This window comes from Hyla sarda, chromosome 10 (assembly GCF_029499605.1).
Source record: "Hyla sarda isolate aHylSar1 chromosome 10, aHylSar1.hap1, whole genome shotgun sequence".
Classification (NCBI taxonomy): Eukaryota; Metazoa; Chordata; class Amphibia; order Anura; family Hylidae; genus Hyla; species Hyla sarda.
Genome location: NC_079198.1, coordinates 100328796 through 100351638, shown reverse-complemented (window position 1 = coordinate 100351638; position 22843 = coordinate 100328796). Strand labels below are relative to the sequence as shown.

The 22843-nt window shown below is 44.2% G+C and overlaps 1 protein-coding gene across 3 annotated transcripts in view; it reads right to left on the bottom strand.

Annotated features, from left to right (window-relative positions):
- Window positions 1-22843, bottom strand: part of MORN1 (MORN repeat containing 1) — a 443783-nt gene that overhangs the window by 405527 nt on the left and 15413 nt on the right. For 2 of the 3 annotated variants that reach the window (XM_056543352.1, XM_056543354.1), the window contains exons 3-5: window positions 21044-21142; window positions 14362-14472; window positions 12077-12167 (exon numbers count right to left, since the gene is read on the bottom strand). In XM_056543352.1, coding sequence (XP_056399327.1) covers window positions 12077-12167; window positions 14362-14472; window positions 21044-21142 — 301 coding nt within the window. The remainder of the gene's footprint in view (window positions 1-12076; window positions 12168-14361; window positions 14473-21043; window positions 21143-22843) is intronic. The other variant, XM_056543353.1, reaches the window with a different exon arrangement.

Below are 22843 nucleotides of genomic sequence, written 5' to 3'. Positions count from 1 at the left end.
CAGCTAGCCGAATCATAACAGTAGATCCGGCCATGGATCCCGCTGAGGTCCCGCTGCCAGTTGTTGCTGAACTTACCACGGTGGTCGCCCAGCAGTCTCAACAGATAGAGCAACTTGGACAACAGTTCGCCCAACAAGGACAGCAGCTGTCGCAGTTGACCGCCATGCTACAGCAACTTCTGCCACAGCTACAGCAGAAAACATCTCCTCCGCCAGCTCCTGCACCTCCTCCGCAGCGAGTGTCCGCTCATGGCCTCCGCTTGTCCCTGCCGGACAAATTTGATGGGGACTCTAGACTTTGCCGTGGTTTCCTGTCACAATGTTCCCTACATTTGGAGATGTTGTCGGACCAATTTCCTACAGAACGGTCGAAGGTGGCTTTTGTGGTTAGTCTCCTGTCTGGGAAGGCCCTGTCATGGGCCACACCGCTCTGGGACCGCAATGATCCTGTCACTGCCACTGTACAGTCCTTCTTCGCTGAGGTTCGAGGAACCAGCCCGAGCTTCTTCTGCCGAAACTGCCTTGCTGAACCTGGTCCAGGGAAATTCTTCTGTAGGCGAATACGCCATCCAATTTCGTACCCTCGCCTCAGAACTATCTTGGAACAACGAGGCCTATCCAGTAACATCAAAGATGTGCTGGCCGCACAAGAAATTCCTGCCAACCTGCATGAACTTATCCATTTGGCCAACCGCATTGACATGGATTTTTCTGAAAGACACCAGGAGCTCCGCCAGGAAAAAAGACCTTGATCTCTGGGCACCTCTCTCACAGTATCCTTTGCAATCTACCCCTATGCCTCCCGCCGAGGAGGCTATGCAAGTGGATAGGTCTCGCCTGACCCATGAAGAGAGGACTCGCCGCAGAGATAAAAATTTATGTCTGTACTGCGCTAGTACCGAACATTTCTTGGTGGATTGCCCTATTCGTCCTCCACGTCTGGGAAACGCACGCACCCAGCTCACGTGGGAGTGGCGTCTCTTGGTCTGAAGTCTGCTTCTCCACGTTTCACTGTGCCCGTACGGATTTCTCCTTCTGATAACTCTTCCTTCTCAGCTATGGCCTTCTTGGACTCTGGTTCTGCGGGAAATTTTATTCTGGCCTCTTTTGTTAATAAGTTCAACATCCCTGTGACCCGTCTTGTCAAGCCGCTCTACATTTCCTCGGTCAACGGAGTTAAATTGGACTGCACCGTGCGTTACCGCACAGAACCCCTGCTCATGAGCATTGGACTGCATCACGAAAAAATTGAATTTTTTGATTTGCCCAACTGCACCTCTGAAGTCCTCCTCGGTCTGCCATTACTCCAACGCTACTCTCCTACCCTTGACTGGACCACCGGGGAAATCAAGTGCTGGGGTACTTCTTGCCACAAAAAATGCCTCACGTCTGCTCCCAGTCCCGTCAGGCAAGCCTCAGTGCCTCCTCCTACACCTGGTCTCCCCAAGGCCTATCAGGACTATGCTTTGCCTCCTCATAGCCCCCGTTCTGGTAACACTCTGCCCCGTACCAAGCTTCATCCTCTGCCCCCCCTCCCCATTCCCATTCCTTCTGAACTGCCTGCCGTTGATGACCATACCCAGGACTTCCCTGTCCTCCAGAAGGAGACTCTACAATCGCTCCCAATGTCCTCGTCCCATGTTACGCTGAGCGCTCCGGGTCCCTGCTCCTCCCCGGAGCGCTCGCCGCGTTCTTCTCTCTGCAGCGCCCCGTCAGACCCGCTGACCGGGAACGCTGCACTGACACTGCCGGCGGGGATGCAATTCGCATAGCGGGACGCGCCCGCTCGCAAATCGCATCCCAAGTTTCTCACCTATCCCGGTCCCCGGCTGTCTCGTCCTGGCACGTGCGGCTCCGCTCCTTAGGGCGCGCGCCAGCTCTCTAAGATTTAAAGGGCCAGTGCAGCAATGATTGGTGCCTGGCCCAATCTGTCTAATTAGCCTCCACCTGCTCCCTCTCTATTTAACCTCACTTCCCCTTCACTTCCTTGCCGGATCTTGTTGCCTTTGTGCCAGAGAAAGCGTTACAGTGTTTGCCTTACCAGTGTACCTGACCTCTTGCTATTGCTATTGACTACGAACCTTGCCCCTGCCCCGACCTCTGCTACATCTGACCTTGCCTCTGCCTAGTCCTTCTGTCCCACGCCTTCTCAGCAGTCAGCGAGGTTGAGCCGTTGCTGGTGGATACGACCTGGTTGCTACCGCCGCAGCAAGACCATACCGCTTTGCGGCGGGCTCTGGTGAATACCAGTAGCAATCTAAGCAATCTAGAACCGGTCCACCGACACGGTATACGCCAATCCCTCGCTGACACAGAGGATCCACATCCAGCTAGCCGAATCATAACAACAGGAACATCAAAATGCAGGGTTCTTACAAAAGATGGGGAATGTGATTACTTACTAAAACTGAAATGAAAGGAGATTCTTATTTAAAGGGGGAGTCCTAATTAAAAGAGTATTCCCCATGGCCTTGAAGAACTTAAAGGGTTACTCCGCTCCGCAGCGTCCGGAACACTGAGTTCCTGAATGCTGTGTGCGGGCTTCCGTGTTCAGGCCCGCCCCCTCGTGACGTCCCAGCCTGCCCCCTCAATGAAAGTATATGGGAAGGGGGCACGACGGCAGTCACGCCCCCTCCCATAGACTTGCATTGAGGGGGTGGGACGTGATGTCACATGACGGGGCGTGATGGCACGAGGGGGCGGGCGTGAACACGGAAGCCCACACACAGAATTCAGGAACTCAATGATCTGGACGCTGCGGAGTGGAGTAACCCTTTAAGTTCTTCTGTCACACCAGAGGGCGGAATGGGCATGTACCCATCACTTACCATTCCTGTAAGAAATCTATGCCTGTTCTCAGTGCTGCAGATGCAAGCAGCACTGTGATCTCTATTAAAGTTTCTGGTTAGGTTAAAGGGGTAGTCCACTGGCCAGGGTTTGGAAGTAAATGTTCTGAATGCTGTTTTCGCGCTGCGGGGGTCAAACACGCCTCTCAAGACATCACAGCCATGCCCACTCAATGCAAGTCTATGGGAGGGGGCGCAACAGCGTCATGCCCCCTCCCATTCATGGTTGACCCCCGCAGTGCGAAAACAGCATTCGCAACATTTACTTCCAAACGCTGGCCAGTCGACTACCCTTTTAACTAGAGACACTGGGGGAGATTTATCAAAACCTGTGCAGAGGAAGAGTGGTGCAGTTGCCCATAGCAACCAATCAGATTGCTTCTTTCATTTTCCACAGGCCTCTAAAGAGGCCTGTGGAAAATGAAAGAAGCAATCTGATAGGTTGCTATGGGCAACTGCACCACTCTTCCTCTGCACAGGTTTTGATAAATCTCCCCAACTGTACTGTCAAATAATGCTCAAAATTTGTTTAAAGAGGAAAGGGGTGAAATTGTATGAGATGATGTGTTTTTTTTTTTTAGAAAATTAGAGAATTGAAATATAGAGTAGGGAACACCCTTTTTTTACTTTTGCTTTTTTTTATACTTAGAACATAATAAAACATAACACTATCAGCACCAAAACATATTTGGCAATAGAATAAAATAAAATAAGACATACACCCATTGTATTTATTGTGGACAAACAGAGCAAGTACATACTGGAATCCTCTGTGATTTCTTTGGAGAGAATCCTAGTAAACTCATGCAGAAACCAGCCCATGTGTTCCCTCCTGCGTGTTTGAGAACCTCGGCCCTCTCTTCAGTGGGATATCCCTTTTCTCAGATAACAATGTCACTTGGGTGCCACTTGCCTCTGCTAGAACTGATCGCACCTGCTGCTTGATCCGTGCCAACTCAACAGTTGAGTAGCCAGGCCAAGTAGATATGCATACAGTAGATTCTGCCAGAAAAACAGCTAACATTACACTGGGAGCTTTAGGAACACATTTGGAATGCATGACGTCAAAACACGTGTTTCTCCACATTACAGGCCGTGCACACTGAGGGGTGACGGTATACCGCTGGCAGACACATGCAGGGTTAGATGACACACTGCATAGGGTGAGTGTTTACAGACGAAAACCTTCCCTTGCAGGTGCAAATCAGTTGTATATGGGGAGTCATGTTATACCCTCCAGGTTTACTTAAAAAGCTACTGCGGTGGAAAACTTTTTTTATTTTTTTTAAATCAACTGGTGCCAGAAAGTTAAACAGATTTGTAAATTACTTCTATTAAAAAATCGTAACCCTTCCAGTACTTAATAGCTGCTGAAAACTACAGAGAAAATTATTTTCTTTTTGGAACACAGAACTCTCTGCTGACATCACGAGCACAGTGCTCTCTGCTGACATCTCTGTCCATTTTAGGAACTGTCCAGAGCAAGATATGTTTGCTATGGGGATTTTCTCCTACTCTGGACAGTTCTTAAAATGGACAGAGATGTCAGCAGAGAGCACTGTGCTCATGATGTCAGCAGAGAGCTCTGTGTTCCAAAAAGAAAATAATTTACTCTGTTGTATTCAGCAGCTAATAAGTACTGGAAGGATTAAGATTTTTTAATAGAAGCAATTTACAAATCTGTTTAACTTTCTGGCACCAGTTGATTTAAAAAAAAAAAAAAAAAAAGTTTTCCACCGGAGTACCCCTTTAACGTTGGACATGTACAAGGCCCCACTTTTTTTTGGCCATAGCAGTAGTCGAGTATGTACAGTTGTGGCCAATAGTTCCAAGACTGACCAGGGCTGGTGCAAGGATTTTTGCCACCCTAGGCAAAAGCCACCCTAGGCAAAAGCTAAAAAAATAACATTACCCCAGTCCTCTGCAGTACAATCCTGCTGCCTTTTTTGAAACTGGGCCATTTCAAAAAGCCTTTGCCTCACTGTGTGTGCAGATGCTCTAAAACCTGCCTGTTGCAATTCTAAGCAAGCTATACACTGGTTTTGAACTGATCCTGTAGTTAGATCCTCTTTAGGCTAAGTTTCTACTTGTTTTTTTGGGGGGGAAAAACGCCAAGAAAAATGCCAAGTCTGCCGCATGGCATTTTTCCAGCCAACAAACGCTGCGGCCAGATGTTAGCTGTAAATCAATGAGAAATCGAAAAATTCTTATTCCACTTGGCGCTTTTCAGTTGGCGTTTCTTTAATCCTTTTGGTGTTTTTTTCACTCTCTTTTGGCGTTTTTCAGCTCCTTGGCGGTTTTGCATAATCGCAGCATGTTGAGCCACTGGCGTTTTTTTCCCTGAAATCATGGCGTTTTTCTCCCATAGAAGTCTATGGGAGTTAAAAAACGCCAAGAAAAACGCCATGTGGGTTTTAACTTTGGCATTTTTTCAGGTGGTTTTTATTCTCTTTTGGAGTGATAGAGATACCTTTTTTAATAAAATTTCGTTACCATGAAAAAAATAAATGAATAAAAAAAGATACAGTAGTGATGGAAAAAATTGTATGTAATGAAATGTATCTTTTTTATAGCAAAATTTTTATACATTTTATTCCATTTATGTGGGCGGGCAGGGTACTAAAAATATAGCCGACAATAATAAAAATGTAGTGTGTGTGTTTTTCACTTTTTATTCTTTATTCTTTAGGTGGTACTACTACTCCCAGCATGGAACACACAGTGCTCCATGATGGGAGTAGTACCTGTACTAATTGACAGATCGCCCGGGTTCCATTGCGATCCTCCAGTATAATGTATAGATGCGGCCGGTTGCTCTTCTATGGTCCCCTGCACTGATGTATATATACACTTGATCATATTTCCCTCAGAGAGCTGTTATTGGTCAAATGGTTCCAGCCAATCTCAACTCTCTGTGGGAAATATGAATAGGTATATATATATATAGGCAGTGCAGGGGACCATAGAAGAACGGCCGCCCGCATCTATACAGGAGGATCGCAGCAGGTGTCAGGAGTGACATCCACTGTGATCTTTACTTAACTGCAGGAACTACAGCTCCCAACATGGAACAGAGCGTGCTTCATGATGGGAGTAGTAGTACCTGCAGTTAAAGGGGTTCTCCGGTGCTTACAAATCTTTTCCCCTATCCAAAGGATAGGGGATAAGATGCCTGATCGCGGGAGTCCCGCCGCTGGGGACCCCCGGGATCTTGCACGCGGCACCCTGTTTGCCTCCGCCCCCGTGTGACGTCACGCTCCGCCCCTCAATGCAAGCCTACGGGAGGGGGCGTGACAGCTATCACATGGAGCGGAGGCGTGACATCACACACCGCCGGCCCAGTGGTCGCCTGTAATCAGACCCGGAGCGAACACGCTCCGGGAACTGATTACAAACGGGGTGCCGCATGAAAGATCCCGGGGGTCCCCAGCAGCGGGACTCCCGTGATCAGGCATCTTATCCCCTATCCTTTGGATAGGGGATAAGATGTGTAACCACCGGAGAACCCCTTTAAGGAAAGACATCCGCTGTGATTGTCCTATCTATTGCAGAGATGTGGGGCGGCTCTATACAGCACTCACATCTCTGCTCTGTACTCCGGCCGGCCAGTGATGTGAATAGAACATCATTCATTCATATTTCCCTCTGAGAGCGGTGATTGGCTGCAACCATCCGGCCAATCCCCACTCTGGGCGGGAAATATGAATTAGTGATGTTCTATTCACATCACTGGCCGGAGTACAGAGCAGAGATGTGAGCGCTGTATAGAGCCGATCCGAATCTCTGCTATATCATGGACGATCGCATCGGGAGATATGTATTTTAGTACAGGTACTACTACTCCCATCATGGAACAGCCTGTTCCATGCTGGGAGTAGTACTAGTACCAAAAAAAAATTGTCAAAAAAGAGAGGGGAAAAAAAGTGAAACACACACACTTTTTTTTTTTTTTTTGGTACCCAACAAATTTTGGGGGCCAAAAATGCAATTTCCACACAAATGAAAAAATGCCAGAAAGAATGCCAGAAGAAACGCCAGACGCAGGAAATTGCACTGGCGTTTTTTCTTGCATTTTTTTCAAGCCAAAAAACGCAGGACAAAAAAACAAGTAGAAACTTAGCCTTAGGAGACGGTCCTGGCACTTACCCGTATCTAAACATTCCGAGAGAATAATCTCCCAATGAATTTAATTGATGAACAACGCTTTTTGAAATATGATGGAGGCCATGTCACAAGGCTGTAGTGATAACAAAGTGGCACCATGAAGAAAACATTGAAATTTTGGGTCCATCGACAGGAAACTCCTAAGATCTCAATCTCATTGAGAACCCGTTTCCAATCCTGAAAAATTTTGGTAAACTCCAAACAGTGATCAGGTAAGATTGTGTTGCCATCAGTCAGGATTTAGTACAGATGTGGGAGGTGGAAATCCCGGCAAGGGTTTCCTTTCCTTCCAGTGAAAATCCGACTGCGGCACTGCAGCGTTACACCGAAGTGGTGACACAGGAGCAGGATGTAAAGTAGTAGTACTTTTTATTAGCAGTCATAAAAACTAACATACAGATGTGGACTACTCGTTTCGGAGTGGCTCCCTCCTTTCTCAGGTCCAGGATCTTAGGAAGGAGGGAGCCCCTCCGAAACTCATAGTCCACACCTGTATGTTACTTTTTATGACTACTAATAAAAAGTACTACTACTTTACACCCGACTCCTGGGTTACCATGCTGGTGTTGCGCTACAGTGCCCAGTCGGATTTTCATCTGTACTCCTGCATTCTTCACTGTCCTCGACAGGACCGATGGCCAGCTGCTCCTGACACACCAGCGACCTGCCCAAAGCAGTGTTGTGCCTGTAATATAGTGCAACCTGTAAAGGTGAGCACGTCCTTTACCATTCTGTTTAATTCTCCACTAATAACGCGGATAACCGGCACTATATAGCGCCATCTCAATCTTTTTTTCCCCCCTATATTAGTTAGGATTTTGCTCAGAAGTTGATATCCTTTATTCCAGGGTGAAATGCAGAAGCTCCGCATTCTTTACATAAACTTGATTTTGATCATAAAAGTTTAGAAACTTAAGAAATGCTTATAATTGTACTTCAATATACAACAGAAACATCTAAATGAAAGATCTAAAACACTGAAGCAGCAAACTTTGTGAAAACCAAAATTTGTGTCAATCTAAAAACGTTATAACTGTAGACCCAACTAGTGGAGGTTGGTGGGCCATGTGGCACAGGTATCGGCGGGGGGGAGACCAAAAGAACTTGGCCAGGGAATTTAGACATAGAGCTAGGACAACAAACTAAACTGTTGCACTGGATAATGATAAATGTCTCAATACACTTTAGAGAGTCAAGCTTACTTTTGTCAAAACAGATAATGTTGAGAATTGTTGGATTTCAACTGATCAACTCTTTATTCTTGAAGAGATAAGCTGCCTCCAGATTCTGGCAGTAACTTCCCTCTCTCTTTCTATAGACAACTCATGAATGTTTGGCCATATATGGGGAGAAAAGGCGTTCGTTTAGAGCGTCGGGTGCAGCGTCGGAGACTCGTGACGTCATGGCCACGCCCCCTCAATGCAAGTCTATGGGAGGAGGCGTGACGGATGTCACGCCCCCTCCCATAGACTTGCATTGAGGGGGGGGTGGCCGTGACATCACCAGCCTCCGCCCCTCATTCGCTCTGTGCATTGTGTATATCTGGGGTGCCGCAGCCGAGATCAGATGTCTAAAGGCGGAGTACCCCTTTAAGTCTTGCACTGGAAGGTGGTTGATCTTTTATAGACAGGTAGTTTCTGGTATTGCAGCTCATTTCTATTGAAGTGAATGTGGTTGCGTTGCAATACCAGACACATCCCACTGACAAAAATGAAGCTGCAACTGATGGACAAAAAAAGACCATTTAAGTAATTGTGAACACTCTCTTTATAGGTATTCCTTCTTAAAGGGTACCTCTCATCAAATAAACTTTTGATATATTTTAGATTAATGAATGTTGAATAACTTTACAATAGCATGTTAATGAAAAATATGCTTCTTTCTATTGTATTTTTCCCGATCAGTCCTGTCAGCAAGCATTTCTGACTCATGCTGGAGTCCTAAACACTCAGAGCTGCCAGCCTGCTTTGTTCACAGCCAAACAGGCTGTGAACAAAGCAGGCTGGCAGCTCTGAGTGTTCTTCTTTGTGAACAAAGCAGACTGGCAGCTCGTAGTGTTTAGGACTCCAGCATGAGTCTGAAATGCTTGCTGCCAGGACTGGTAGGGAGACCCCTAGTGGTCATTTCTTCAAAGTGGAAAATGAAATAGAAAGAAGCATATTTTTTTATAACATGCAATTGTAAAGGTATTCTGCATACATTAATCTATAATATATCAAAAGTTTTTTTGATGAGAGGTACCCTTTAAATGCCCTTTTGTGATATGCTATATTAAGAATATTAGTTATTCTGGCTGTAGACTCCCACTACCCAAACACATCTTGATTATATGGTCTGATCAAAGCATGGGCCAATATAAGATATTTCTGACAATAAACAGAAGGATGGTGTTCCATTGGTGAAATCTTGGAGGTGTACGTGGTGGCTTATAAGTGGTGAAAGCACAGGCAGATGTATCACTGCTCTTCTGTCCCTATGCAAGCTGTGGAGATCATCAGCTGGTGTAGGCAGGCAATGCTCCTTGGGAAAAATGGTATGCAAATTAGATCTCCTTCAGGGGAATAAAGCTGACTCTTTACCTCTGTAAATTAACCTCACATATTCTAGAAGAGAGCTAATTTACATACTCTTCTCCCAGAGAGCATTGCCTGGCCTGATAGATTCTCTACAGCAGCTGGCGGTCACCACGAGGAGAAACACTACCCCAAGAACTATCAAAGGTCTTTCACCCAGCCAACCAGTATTCTGCTCTGTACTGACTCAAGCCCAAAAAAAAAAAAAACAGCTTTATACATTGATTTGGTCATATATTAGCTCAGAACTTTGAGAGGAAGATAGAGACGGGCCGGGACTGAGCTGTCAGCCAGCTAGTCTGACAGATTTCACTCTGAATTGGAAAGAGCTGCCTACACTGTAAGGGAATTATTGCAGGTTGCATAAGATAAACTGAACAATTTTATATATATATATATATATATATATATATATATATATATATATATATATATACATATATATTATTATTATTTTTTACATCAAAATGAGTTCAAGGCAATAGAAAAATCATTCAAGGTCCAAAGCCATTAAAGGAGTACTCTGGTGAAAAAAAAAAAATGTTTTCAAATCAACTGGTGCCAGAAGTTAAACAGATTTGTAAATTACTTCTATAAAAAAATCTTTAATAGAAGTACTTAAAGGTGTACTCCGCCCCTAGCATCTTATCCCCTATCCAAAGGATAGAGGATAAGATGTCAGATCGCCGGGGTCCCGGTGATGGGGACCCCCGAGATCTCCGCTGCGGCACCCCGCTATCATTACTGCACAAAGCACACTCGCTCTGTGCATAATGACAGGGGCCGGAGCATCGTTACGTCACGGCTCCGCCCGTTGTGATGTCACGCCCCGCCCCCTCAATACAAGTCTATGGGAGGGGGTGTGGCTGCCATCACGCCCCCTCCCGTAGACTTGCATTAAGGGGGCGAGCCATGATGTCACGAGGGGCGGAGCCGTGATGTAACGATGCTCTGGCCCCTGTCATTATGCACAGAGCGAGTGTGCTGACATCTTATCCCCTATCCTTTGCATAGGGGATAAGATGTCTAGGGGCGGAGTACACCTTTAAGTACTTAATAGAATCTTTAATAGTACATATCAGCTGCTGTATACTACAGATATACTACAGAGAAATTTGTGAAGTTCTTTTCAATCTGACCACAGTGCTCTCTGCTGACACCTCTGTCCATGTCAGGAACTGTGCAGAGCATGTTTGCAATGGGGATGTGCTTCTAATCTGGGCAGTTCCTGACACGGACAGAGGTGTCAGCAGAGAGCACTGTCGTCAGACTGGAAAGAAAGTCAAGTACTAGAAGGCTTCAGATTTTTAAATAAAAGTAATTTACAAATCTGTTTAACTTTCTCGCACCAGTTGATTTGAAAACATTTGTTTTCCACCTTTAAAAGGGTACTCCACTGAATTTTTTTTTTAAATCAACTGATGCCAGAAAGTTAAACAGATTTCTAAATTAATTCTTTTTAAAAATCTTAATCATTCTAGTACTTATCAGCTGCTATATGCTCCAGAGGAAGTTGTGTAGTTCTTTTCTGTCTGACCACAGTGCTCTCTGCTGACACCGCTGTCCAGGAACTGTCAAGAACAGGAGCAAATCCCTATAACAAACATCTCCTGCTCTGGACATTTCCTGACATGGAAAGAGGTGTCAGCAGAGAGCACTGTGGTCAGACAGAAAAGAACTACACAACTTCCTCTGGAGCATACAGCAGCTGATAAGTACTGGAAGATTAAGATTTTTAAATAGAATTAATTTATAAATCTGTTTTTCTGGCACTTTCTGGCATCAGTTGATTTTTTAAAAAAAATTCAGTGGAGTACCCCTTTAAAGGTGGAAAACAAATGTTTTCAAATCAACTGGTGCCAGAAAGTTAAACAGATTAGTAAAATCCCTGATTGAAACTAGGTGTGCATTCTACTTCAAATACCTTGGAATTCCAGGCTCTAGCACGCATGAGTAAGGGGGCGTTCCCCCGAAACATCGCGTCAGACCCTGATGGTTCCCGACTAGTTAATTACATCTCTGCTGGGACGGTTGTATGCCGAATGTATAACATCTGCAAGCTTCGAAATGTTACAGTCCTGAACTTTCATGAAAATGATCGAATAAAGAAAGAACAGTTGCCAAGCATCTAACAGTGAGTGTCTGTATATTTCATTGGAAGCTCATGGTACTACCTATCTAGACTTGTATTGGGGATTAGGTGAATACCCACACCTGAGCACAGCATTGGAGTCTGAACAGGACTTTTTCTTCTCTCCTGGACATGTATCTGTAGTACGGACACAACAATTTGTATGTAACACGCTCGTGAGAAACTGTCCTTAGGCAGTGTCACAGATGTCTAGAGGCATCTAGACCCCTACTGAAATAAAGTACCCACTTGACTCAGGAAAGTTGTGGGACAGAACACATGGTGGCCATCCTAACAATAGTTTATAGTATGACTCAATTACTAATAAGAAGAAAAGTTGAGTACCGACATACGGGACTTACTGAAATGTCATCTGTCCATCTCCATGTTTTTTGTTGTTGTGGAAAGCTCCTGAGTACGTCTGTCCTTCTTTGTCTACCAGTAAACCATGTCCTGAGTAAGGGGGGAGAGAAATGATGGTGATACTCATATAAATTGTCATACAGTACAAGATAAACATCATTGGTAACACAAGCTTAATTGTCCCACTATAGCATGTGTACTGTGTGTGGTATGAATAGTACCTTGTAGATGTGAGAAAAATTAGCAAAATTAGGAAAATTGGCCTTTATCTCATGTTTATTTTATTTTATTTTGCCTTTCTCTGGATGCACATAATGAATAGGGCAATAGGCTGAACTGGATGGACGGTTCAGCCTTACAAACTTTGTAAGATTATGAAATATTCTGGACTGTCAGAAAGTCATAAAAAATTATATACTGTATATACTTGAGTATAAGCCGACCCGAATATAAGCCGAGGCCCCTAATTTAACCCCAAAAACCCAGGAAAAGTTATTGACTCGACTATAAGCCTAGGGTGGGAAATACATCATCCCCCCATGTCATCATCCATGCCATCATCCCCCTCCCTTCATCGTCACCGCCTGTCAATCCCTTCATCAGTGGTCTTTAACCTCCGGACCTCCAGATGTTGCAAAACTACAACTCGAAGCATGCCCGCAGCAGGCTGCGAATGAACGTCCCTGTGCGTCGTCGTCAAGGCAATGTGACTAGTCCAGGGCAGGCCCGGAGCGCAGAGAAGAGGTCCCCCCCCAGTGAAGATGGACAGCCCGCAGCGACTAATCCTCCCCACCGGACGGTCCCTGCAGCATAGATGGCCCGGACCAGCTCACCCTAACTTCCCACCGAGGGGAGGTAAGTAGAAAACTAAAGGGGGGGGGGGGGTCTGGATGATGACGAAGACCGCAGTGGTCTTCAACCTGCGGACCTCCAGAGGTTTCAAAACTACAACTCCCAGCATGCCCGGACAGCCGATGGCATGCTGGGAGTTGTAGTTTTGCAACTTCTGGAGGTCCGCAGGTTTGAAGACCACTGAGAGCGGAGAGTTCACTTGAGTATAAGCCAAGGGGGGTGTTTTCAGCACGAAAAACTTGTGCTGAAAAACTTGGCTTATACTCGAGTATAAATGGTAAATTATAACCATAATCCACTTCTACAATGACACCTCACAGTCAGTAATCTCTGTTTGCTTTTGTCTGGTCTTGCGAACTTCCAGATTGTCTGGCAGTTTTGTGCAGTATACAGACACTGGAATGTGGGAATTTCTGGATTATTACTAATTATTACCATTTACAAAAATAATTGTTCATAATAAATACATAAAGGGGTACTCCACCCCTAGACATCTTATCCCCTATACAAAGGATAGGGGTTAAGATGTCTGATCGCTTGGGTCCCGCCGCCGATCTCTCCTGCAGCACGGAGCGAAGTTCGCTCCGTGCCTGATGATGGGTGATACAGAGGCTGGAGGCTCATGACGTCACGGCTCCACCCCCTCATGATGTCACGCCTGCCCCCTCAATGTAAGTCTATAGGAGGGGGAGTGGCGGCTGCCACGCCCCCTCCCTTAGACTTGCATTGAGGGGGCGGGGCGAGACATCACAGGTCTATCAGACATCTTATCCCCTATCCTTTGCATAGGGGGTAAGATTTCGAGGGGCAGAGTACCCCTTTAAGAGCTTTCCTATATATTTCTTAAGAGTATTCCCATTTTAGCATGGTGTCCCCTATCTAGAGGAAAGGGAATAACATGCTGATTGGTAGGGCTACGAATTCTGGGACCCCCCACCGATCCATAGAATGGAAGTGGAATGTCCCCAGGAGTGCACAGAGTGCTCAGCAATTTTAGGAAGCCCCAAAGCAAATGGAGCACTGGCTACAGGCCCATAGTGTGCAATTTCCCTCCTTTCCACAGAACAGTAGTCAGATCCACCATTAATAACATGCTGAGAGAGGTATTCCGGGCAAAAATATTTTAGCCCCTATCCAAAGGCCATCACGCCCCCTCCCATAGACATGAATGGAGGGGGCGTGGCATGATGTCACGTCCTCAGTCCCGGAAACCTGGAGGTTTCCGAAACTGGAGATTCAGCACCCACATAGAATGCGGGTGCTACAGGGAGATCGCGGGGGGTCTCAGCAGCCCCTTTGGATAGGGGATAAAATATTTTTGCCCGGAATACCCCTTTAATACAAAGAGCAAAGCAATGTTATTTTTCTATTTATACTAACATTAATATATTAATGAATATTGGATGAAACACCTTTAATCATTATGATTCACCTTCTCTTATCCCGAACACAAACTCGCCTTCATATCTTCCGCCATCTTTATATTTCATTACTCCATGCCCATGAAGTTCTCCATCCTGAAACTCTCCAGAATATGTATTCCCTGAAAATACAATGTATAATATTTAGCATTATGACACTATGTCACATGGTCAAGGGAGAAGAGAAAATAGTCAACAACAACAGAAATACTCTCATTGGCCAATTTATTAGGTACACCGATTGAGTTGCTTGTTAACACAAATAGTTATTCAGCCAATAACATAGCAGCAACTCATTGCATTTAGGCATGTAGATGTAGTGAAGACAACTTGCTAAATTAGAAACCGAACATCAAAATTGGGAAAAAGGGGGATTAATATGACTTTGAATGTGGAATGGTTGTTGGTGCCAGACAGGCTGGTCTGAGTATTTCAGAAACTACTGTTCTACTGGGATTTTTAGATACTACCATCTCTAGGGTTTGCAGAGAATTGTCTGGAAAAAAATATATCCAGTGAGCAGCAGTTGTCTGGACAAAAAAGCCTGGTAGATATCAGAGGAGAATGGGCACACTGGTTTGAGATTTCAGAAATATCATCTCTGTACTCACAACACATGAAACCTTTAAGCAGATGGGCTACAGCAGCAGAAGACCTCACTGGGTGCCACAACATGAAAACATGGATCCATCTTGTGCTGTATCAGCGCTTCAGGCTGGTGTTGGTGTAATGGTGTGGGGGACATTTTCTTGGCACATTTTGAGCCCATTAGTACCAATTGAGCATTATTTAAACGTGTATTGTATTGTACGAGTATTGTTGTTGACCATGTCCATCCCTTTATGGCCACTTTTTTTTTCTGATGATGTTAACTTCCAGTAGAATAATGCACAAAGCTGACATCATCTCATACATGACAATGAGATCACTGGACCCCAATGGCTTCCACAGTCACCAGATCTCCATCCAATTGATCACCTTTAGGATGTGGCTGAACAGCAGATCCCCATCATAGATGGGCATAGGACAAATCTGCAGCAACTGTGTGAAGCCACCAGGTCCATATGGACCAAAGTCTTTGAGGAAGATTTCCAGCACCTTGTAGAGAGTATGTCATGAAGAATGAAGGCAATTCTGAAGGCAAAAGAGGTACCAAGGTGTACCTAATAAAGTGGCCAGTGATTGTATGCTGGCACTATGTAGGCAACAGAAAATTAATATCCACATAACTAGATGACAGTAGACAGGCTTCAAGTTAACTGGATATTGGAAAAGGGCCAATCTGAATATTTTCATCTAAGAGATCATCAATATTCATGTGTCTGATCTGCTGAGCTATGAGTGACATTGATTTACAGATTCAGTTCATGAGAATCAATGTTCCAAATGTTTCCTGTTAACCAGTCTTTGTTACTTAAACATTTTAATTGGAAAATCTGGAACAAATCACTTTAAAAGACAAAACTATGATATGTTCATTTTTATCATTTCACTCGTCTCTTATGCCATCTGGATGGAATGTGTAGACAGGTTATAAAAATGGTATGCGATGCAATGTGTAAGGGAGGGGGACTCGATAACAGGTCCTGACACTTTAACAGAACTGTTTATTCAGAAAACTTTTGACTAGCCTTAGAGACTTCTAAAAAGTTTTCCTAGGTTGGGGGTCTGGGAGCTGAGACTCTACAGATTGCTAAAACAAATAGGGAGAAGAGCTTTTTTGAGCCCTGTTCTCCCCACTGCTGAGTTCAGGCTCTGCAGACCCTCTATAGAGCTTGTGCACAACAGTACGGAGAAACAATGCTCAAAGAAGCACTTCTTCCCATTCGTTTTAGCCATCGGTGGGGGTCTCTGCACCCGAAACCACACCGATGAAATGTCAGGACATGTCTAAAGTTTTCTGAAATTATCAAAGTATCTTTACAGTGGCCCCTCCAGTTACAATATTAATTGGTTCCAGGACGACCATTGTAGGTAAAACCATTGTATGTTGAGACCATAACTCTATGGAAACCTGGTAATTGGTTCTGAAGCCACCAAAATGTCATCCAAAAATAGGAAAAGGTGAGGATCAGGAGCTTCTTCAGTGTCCTGTACAGTACAGTGTCCCAAAAAAGTAAAATGGAGACCCCCCTCATCTGGTGTCCAAAGGAGCAGCTAACCCTGCCACAGGTAAGAAGTAGTACAGAGAACGTAGTATCTCCCCGTAGGGTAGGGGGCGCTACCAGACAGCTAGTCAGTGCATGCACTTCAGTGATACAGGTAATAAACTAGTGAAAAGTCCATTCTGATTGGTCATTTCTTCCAGGCATTGTCATGTTTTGCAGATCTGGACTATCCCTAGAATGTTCCTGCAAGATACTGATGATGTATGCAAATAAGCTCTCTCTAGAAGCAAAAAAAAAAAAAACTGTTTGGTGCAAAAAAAATTGGTGCAAAAGACTGGCTTACATGACTAGCATCATATTTCAGTGTTTTTGGACACTTTTGTGCCACATTCAACATGAACCCGGCTCCATGGCGCTGAACGACCACAACAGGTGAACGGTAAAAGGAGTTTATTTGACCAGAATGCAATGCGTTTCGCTGCGCATGCGCAGCGAAACGCGTTGCATTCTGGTCAAATAAATTCCTTTTACCGTTTACCTGTTGTGGTCGTTCAGCGCCGTGGAGCCGGGTTCCTTTTAAGTCCTTTCTTGATATTGCCATATATCTACCGGAGGGCAGCAGTCGACCCACTACTATTCTGTGCTTACATCATTATTGTGTATGAATTTGAACAACCACCCAGGGTGAAAAATTTATCTATATAGTTATCTCACTACAGAATCTCAACGTTACTACTCTATGGAGCGCCTGTCTCTTTTATCTCTACATTCAACATGAGACATGGTTTAGGGGAAAGTGGTTGAGGCTTCACTAAAAAGGGAGTGTGAATTAAATGCACTAAAAAGTACATCACTATTTGGTGCCCATTCTTGGTCTAAAAGTAAGCTAACTTGTAGAAAGTGTATATTTAGGCAAGACAGTCTTAGGCTAAGTTTCCACTTGGTTTTTATTTCTGCTGTTTTTTGGAAAACTGCCACTGCAGTTTTTGAGCCAAAATCAGAAGTGGATCCATAACGGAGGAGAAGTATAAGTCCTTCCTTTATATGTCCCATTCCTTTTGAATACATTTCTGGCTTTGGCTCAAAAACTACAGTGGCAGTATTCCAAAAACTGCCAGAAAAAAAAACAAGTGGAAGCTTCGCCTAAAGATGCACCAGAATTGTTAACAACCTGAGTCAGTTTTAAGATGCCTTGTTTAATATCTGCACACGTTTTGCTACATCTCCCCCATAGTCTTCTCTAGAATTGGTTAGACAATGGCTTCCTTCTGGGTTGTATTCAGTGTAAAGGCATGGTATGAATCGGATATATCACCGTATAGTGATCATATGTACATGTATGACAATAAGGAGATGGCACTTAGGTGAAGAGTTTTAAAGCACAGTACTCCCTCATCTGCATTCTTCAGATTCTGAAGTGCTGCTGCTCTTTGGAGTTGGTACTGTAGGACTAGATGATGTGGGTGTCTTGAACAGGATATGTTTGAAGTGATGAATTGCGGCAGAAGCATATAGAAGCTGACTCTTTCCACAGTGTACACCCCTGGAAAGATTTCTGGCTTGGCATACATTCCCAGTCATGTTCCCAGACTCCTAGTTGTGGTGAAACTGACAAAAGGAAAGCTACCTGGAATAGGTGGCATGAGATAGCTGCTTTGCATATTTTTACTTCCTAGAATAACCATTGAAATAGAAATGGCCTAAAAGTCTATGATGCTCTCCTCAATGGGAAAAATGACCCCTTTGGTCTGTCCAACAGTAAACAAACATGTCAAAAGCCCTGAATACTTTTATACACCAATGCCTTTGTGGTGTCCCGGTACCGTATTGCATACCGTACCTTGGTAGAGGTCCCCAAAGACAGAGTTCCTAGGAACGGTGGGGGTCCCTCTTTTCTATTTAGCCCCTCATCACCCCTCAGTTAGCTAATATTCATATAAATATCAGTGTAAATATGTATATTTAAATGCCTACCCGTTAGCGTTGCAGGACCTTAGGTCATGTGACTCGGTGTTCAGAACTCTATGGTTTGTTGAAGGACCTTCGGTGGTTCTTGTGTCAGGTGTTCACCCACAATGCCATGTAACGGTGAGTGACAGCTGTTATGGACCAATCCAAAACCGCTCAGCCCCTGCCCACATAAGGGAGCTGCAGCCAATAATCACTCTCTTGGGTTGCTGACACTGGATGAGGTAGGACCTCCGCAATTTTCAAAGACAATTATTAGTCCAAAGCCTTGCGGCCTCGGCCTACGCTAAAGACTGTGAGTTATTATCATTCCCCGCTAACTCCGCAAGATCACTGGACCTAAACCTACCCCTAAATCCAGCGGTTCTATGCTACAAAATCATCCCAAACTAAAGAGAACTTACCCGGTCCCAACCACTTTCAATCGCTGCTCAGCTGTATATAGACTCTGTTATCTGGACTGTTACCGGTTACTGCATGTTACAGAAAATCTTCAGTAAAGTTTCAACAAGTTTTCAACTAAGCACTGGTTGTGGACAATCCGTTATTCTGCACTCACCTATCGCTCTTGGGAAGGGTGGGGATAGGCCCAGCATTACCTCAGCATTTAACCCTCACCCTGGCGTCACGAGTGACAAGGGTTAATAAACCCCTGATACCTGCTCAGCAACACCCGAGCTACCCTACACCCCCCCGAGGCTTACCACACCTTGGTCTGCATTTCTGGCCACTGGTCTAGCATCCAAGTCTGCACAGATGGGAGTGGTTAATTTTCCAGGAACTTACTACCATTTATGTCACATACAGAACCTAGAAGTTATATTTACTATAAAAATATCTATTCGTTCTTCAGATTTACATTATAGGCAAAATAGTTATATTTCACTTATATTTCACTTCACTATAGTTCACTTCTGTGGCAGACAGTCCAAAAGAATTACTGCCTTTTGTTTTATGTCCATGACTGTCCTTAAGGAGTATTCCGGCCTTAGACATCTTATCCCCTATCCATAAGATGTCTGATTGCGGGGGGTTATTATTAATTACACACAAAGCAGCAGTATAACACTAGTCCTACATCCTAAACATGTAGAACTGCCTTTTTGTTACACCTTTGCTCCCTATGCGTTCCTTCCTAGCACAGCAAGAGTAGACATGGCTTCCACAGCAGCCCATGTGGGTAGTACACATTTCCTACTCCCAATCCTCTGCTGTGTCATAGATGAAACAGTTCACCCTCCTTTATTGTCTAGAGCTGCAACTGAGAATGTGCAGCCAGAAAGCTAAAGCGGTATTGTAGGCCATATCCATGAGCAACAAACTATAAGGATCACATTTTGGGCCAGCAAGTGGTGATGGAATATGTGGAAAACTATTAAAAAGATCAAATTACTATATATATATATATATATATATATAGGCAATATTTATTTTATATTGTATACTTTCCAATAGAGTCAAGTTTTGTATACAGGATTACCCCTTTAAAGGTCTAAAACTATATTACTTGTAATCTTTATGTTTCATTACGATATGCTAATAAAAAGTTACTTGTCTGTGATTTTTGGATAAAGTTTCCAGAAGGAAAAAAAAAAAAAGAAAGAAATTGACAACCCTGATCCCCAGGTAAAGGGAATGGTCGATACTGAACCTGCTGCTACTACTTTAGTTAGAGTTGCACCAAGACTTAAATGGGTTGTCTGGTTATCCAAAACTTAACACTTATCCACCCCCCTCAATCTCAAGAACAGCCATTGATCGGCTGTCACACCTGAGACCAGTTTGTCTAGAAAGGTGGGGGCCAGAGATGTAAGAGATGGGCCCATTCTGGAGATAGGGGGGGGACTCAGCAGTCAGATCCCCGGTGATGAGACACGTATCCCCTATCCTCTGGATTCCACTATCCCCCCTTGGCCATTCTTTAACATACCAGTCATTCTAAAATAATGAGATACTTGGCAAGACCTTTGCAACTCATGTCTGAAAAAATAAATGCGAAAAAGTTGTGTTTTTGTATTAAAAAGCATACAATATACTGCACCCCCATCATGCTCGTCTTGCAGCCTGTGCCAGCTTGTCAAGATGATATATGTAATGTGATCTATAGAACAAAACCAAAACCACTCCCCCAACCCCCCGGACGACTGTCATAACCAGTATACCGATTCTTCCCTGATGCCCTCTAATAGGAACATGGCACTGATAAAGAACAGGTCGTACATGGAGGTGTTTCTCTTTTTTTTAATAATCTATAACCGCTCTTGTCAAAATGATAGAAAACTTTTGTTTCTTTATAAACTAAAAACACACCCATCAATAATAAGGATAAAGTGCTGCAAAAACTGCCTTTTAAATTAAGCCATATGTTCCTGAGAGCTGGCCCCTGCTGCATATGAAAACCATGAGAGCCTTTCTTTCCATATTGCTTCATAAATTATTCTGCATACCAAAATTCAGCACCAGGCTGGGTTTCAAGTGCTTCAGATACTAAAGCCATGAAAATTCATGTTTGTAATGGAAACTCTGACAGATTCCTCCCATTGATAGAACACTGACAAGCCTTTGATGGCAGCCAGTTTTGTTTTCTATTTATTGAGACAATGAGACAGGAACTTACCCAGGGCTGCCCAGTAACGCAGTCCATTGCCAGTAATTTCTCCGTGCACAAATTCCCCTTCGTAGTAGCTTCCATCTCTAAATAAAAGCTTCCCGTGACCTGCAATAAAAGGGATAAGTGCTAGCCATTACTGCCTAATGACTCTCTCTGTTATATATATATATATATATATATATATATATATGTTATAAACTATTGATTACACAATTGCTATACGATTTCCACTAGTGTGGAGAGTTAAAGTATACTTAGGGTTAACAGAGACTTCCAAAAAGCATGTTATTTAAAGCATGCCCCTCTCGTATCCTCAGTATGAACCATAATTGGCAAAGTCATTGCATTGCTTTCTATTGTTGAGAAAACTCTGGGGCAAACTATTACTTTTATTTTTTTGATGGTGAATATCCCATTTTCTCCAAAATGTCCATCCAGGTCAATCAGCATCCAGACAAAGTATTCATGTTTATTAAAGGAGGAGCCCCGACAGCCCATGGCAGAGCCGAAGCGCTGCCTTCGGCAATCTCAGGCTCTGCAATAGAGATGCATTGAGGGGGCGTGTCAGCCGCCGCTTCGTGCGGGGGGTCGACACCCACTATCTGGCCGGAGAGCCTGGCCCCCATACAGAGAGATCGCAGGGGGCCCCAGCGGTCGGACCCCCCACGATCTCAAACTTATCCCCTATCCTTAGGATAGGGGATAAGTTTTTCACCACTGGACTACCCCTTTAATGTTTTAATGTTTATTGGCATCTCAATACACATTAATGCAACATTTAGAACTCTACGGTCTTGGTCAAGTTTGACAAAGACCATAGAAGTCGAAACGTTGCATTACTGTGTATTGGGATGCCAGAAACATCTAAAGGGGAATAAGATGTCTGATCACGGGGGTCCCGCAGATGGTACCCCCTGTGATCTCCATGTAGCACCCGCATTCTATGCAGGGCTACGTCTCCAACCTCGTAACACCATGCCCCTCGTGGCGTCCCGCCACGCCCCCTCCATTCATGTCTATGGGAGGGGGCGTGACGGCATTGTGTGATGTCACAAGGGAGATGGCGCTACGCCAAGTCTCCAGTCTCGGAAACAAGGAGCTTTCCGAGACAGAAGATGCAGCCCTGCATAGAATGCGGGTGCTGCTCTTAGGCCGGATAACCCCTTTAAATACTTCATATCTGGATGCTGATAGATTACTCTATTGGAAGGACATTTGGGACCAGCTTTTGGGATTACTGGTCAACCCACTTGTATCCTCTTCAGTTAGTGGGTGACCCTATATATACTGATAGATGCTGTTGGACTCCATTCTTTTTTTTTATACTTTTTTTCCAGAATTTAAACCTGAAGATAGCGGGGTCTCTGTTTAATAATGGGTGCAACAGGGGGTAACAATGATAGATCTTCACATTTTTTAGGACTTTCACAGTGTTTTCACTCTTATAGAGAAGAAACACTGGTGGTGTGCCCTCATACACATTCCTGTCCTGGAAGCAGCCCATAGAATATGGAAAGTGTTTTTAGTGTTTTATTTTATAGGTACTAGATATACAATGAAACACTAAAAACACTTTCTAGATTTCGGAAGATGAGTCATTGATCCAGTAATTTGTTCTGTAAAGGGGTTTTCCACCCTAATATAGTGCAATTGGTATCAGCCTCAGGTGGGTTTTGCCTTCCTCTGAATCAACACAATAGTATTACAGACTGGACATGATGGATCTGTGTCATTTTCAACTTTATCAACTATGTAATGTATCAGAGAGGAGACACTTCTCAAGATTGAGTTTTCCAGTATTACAGT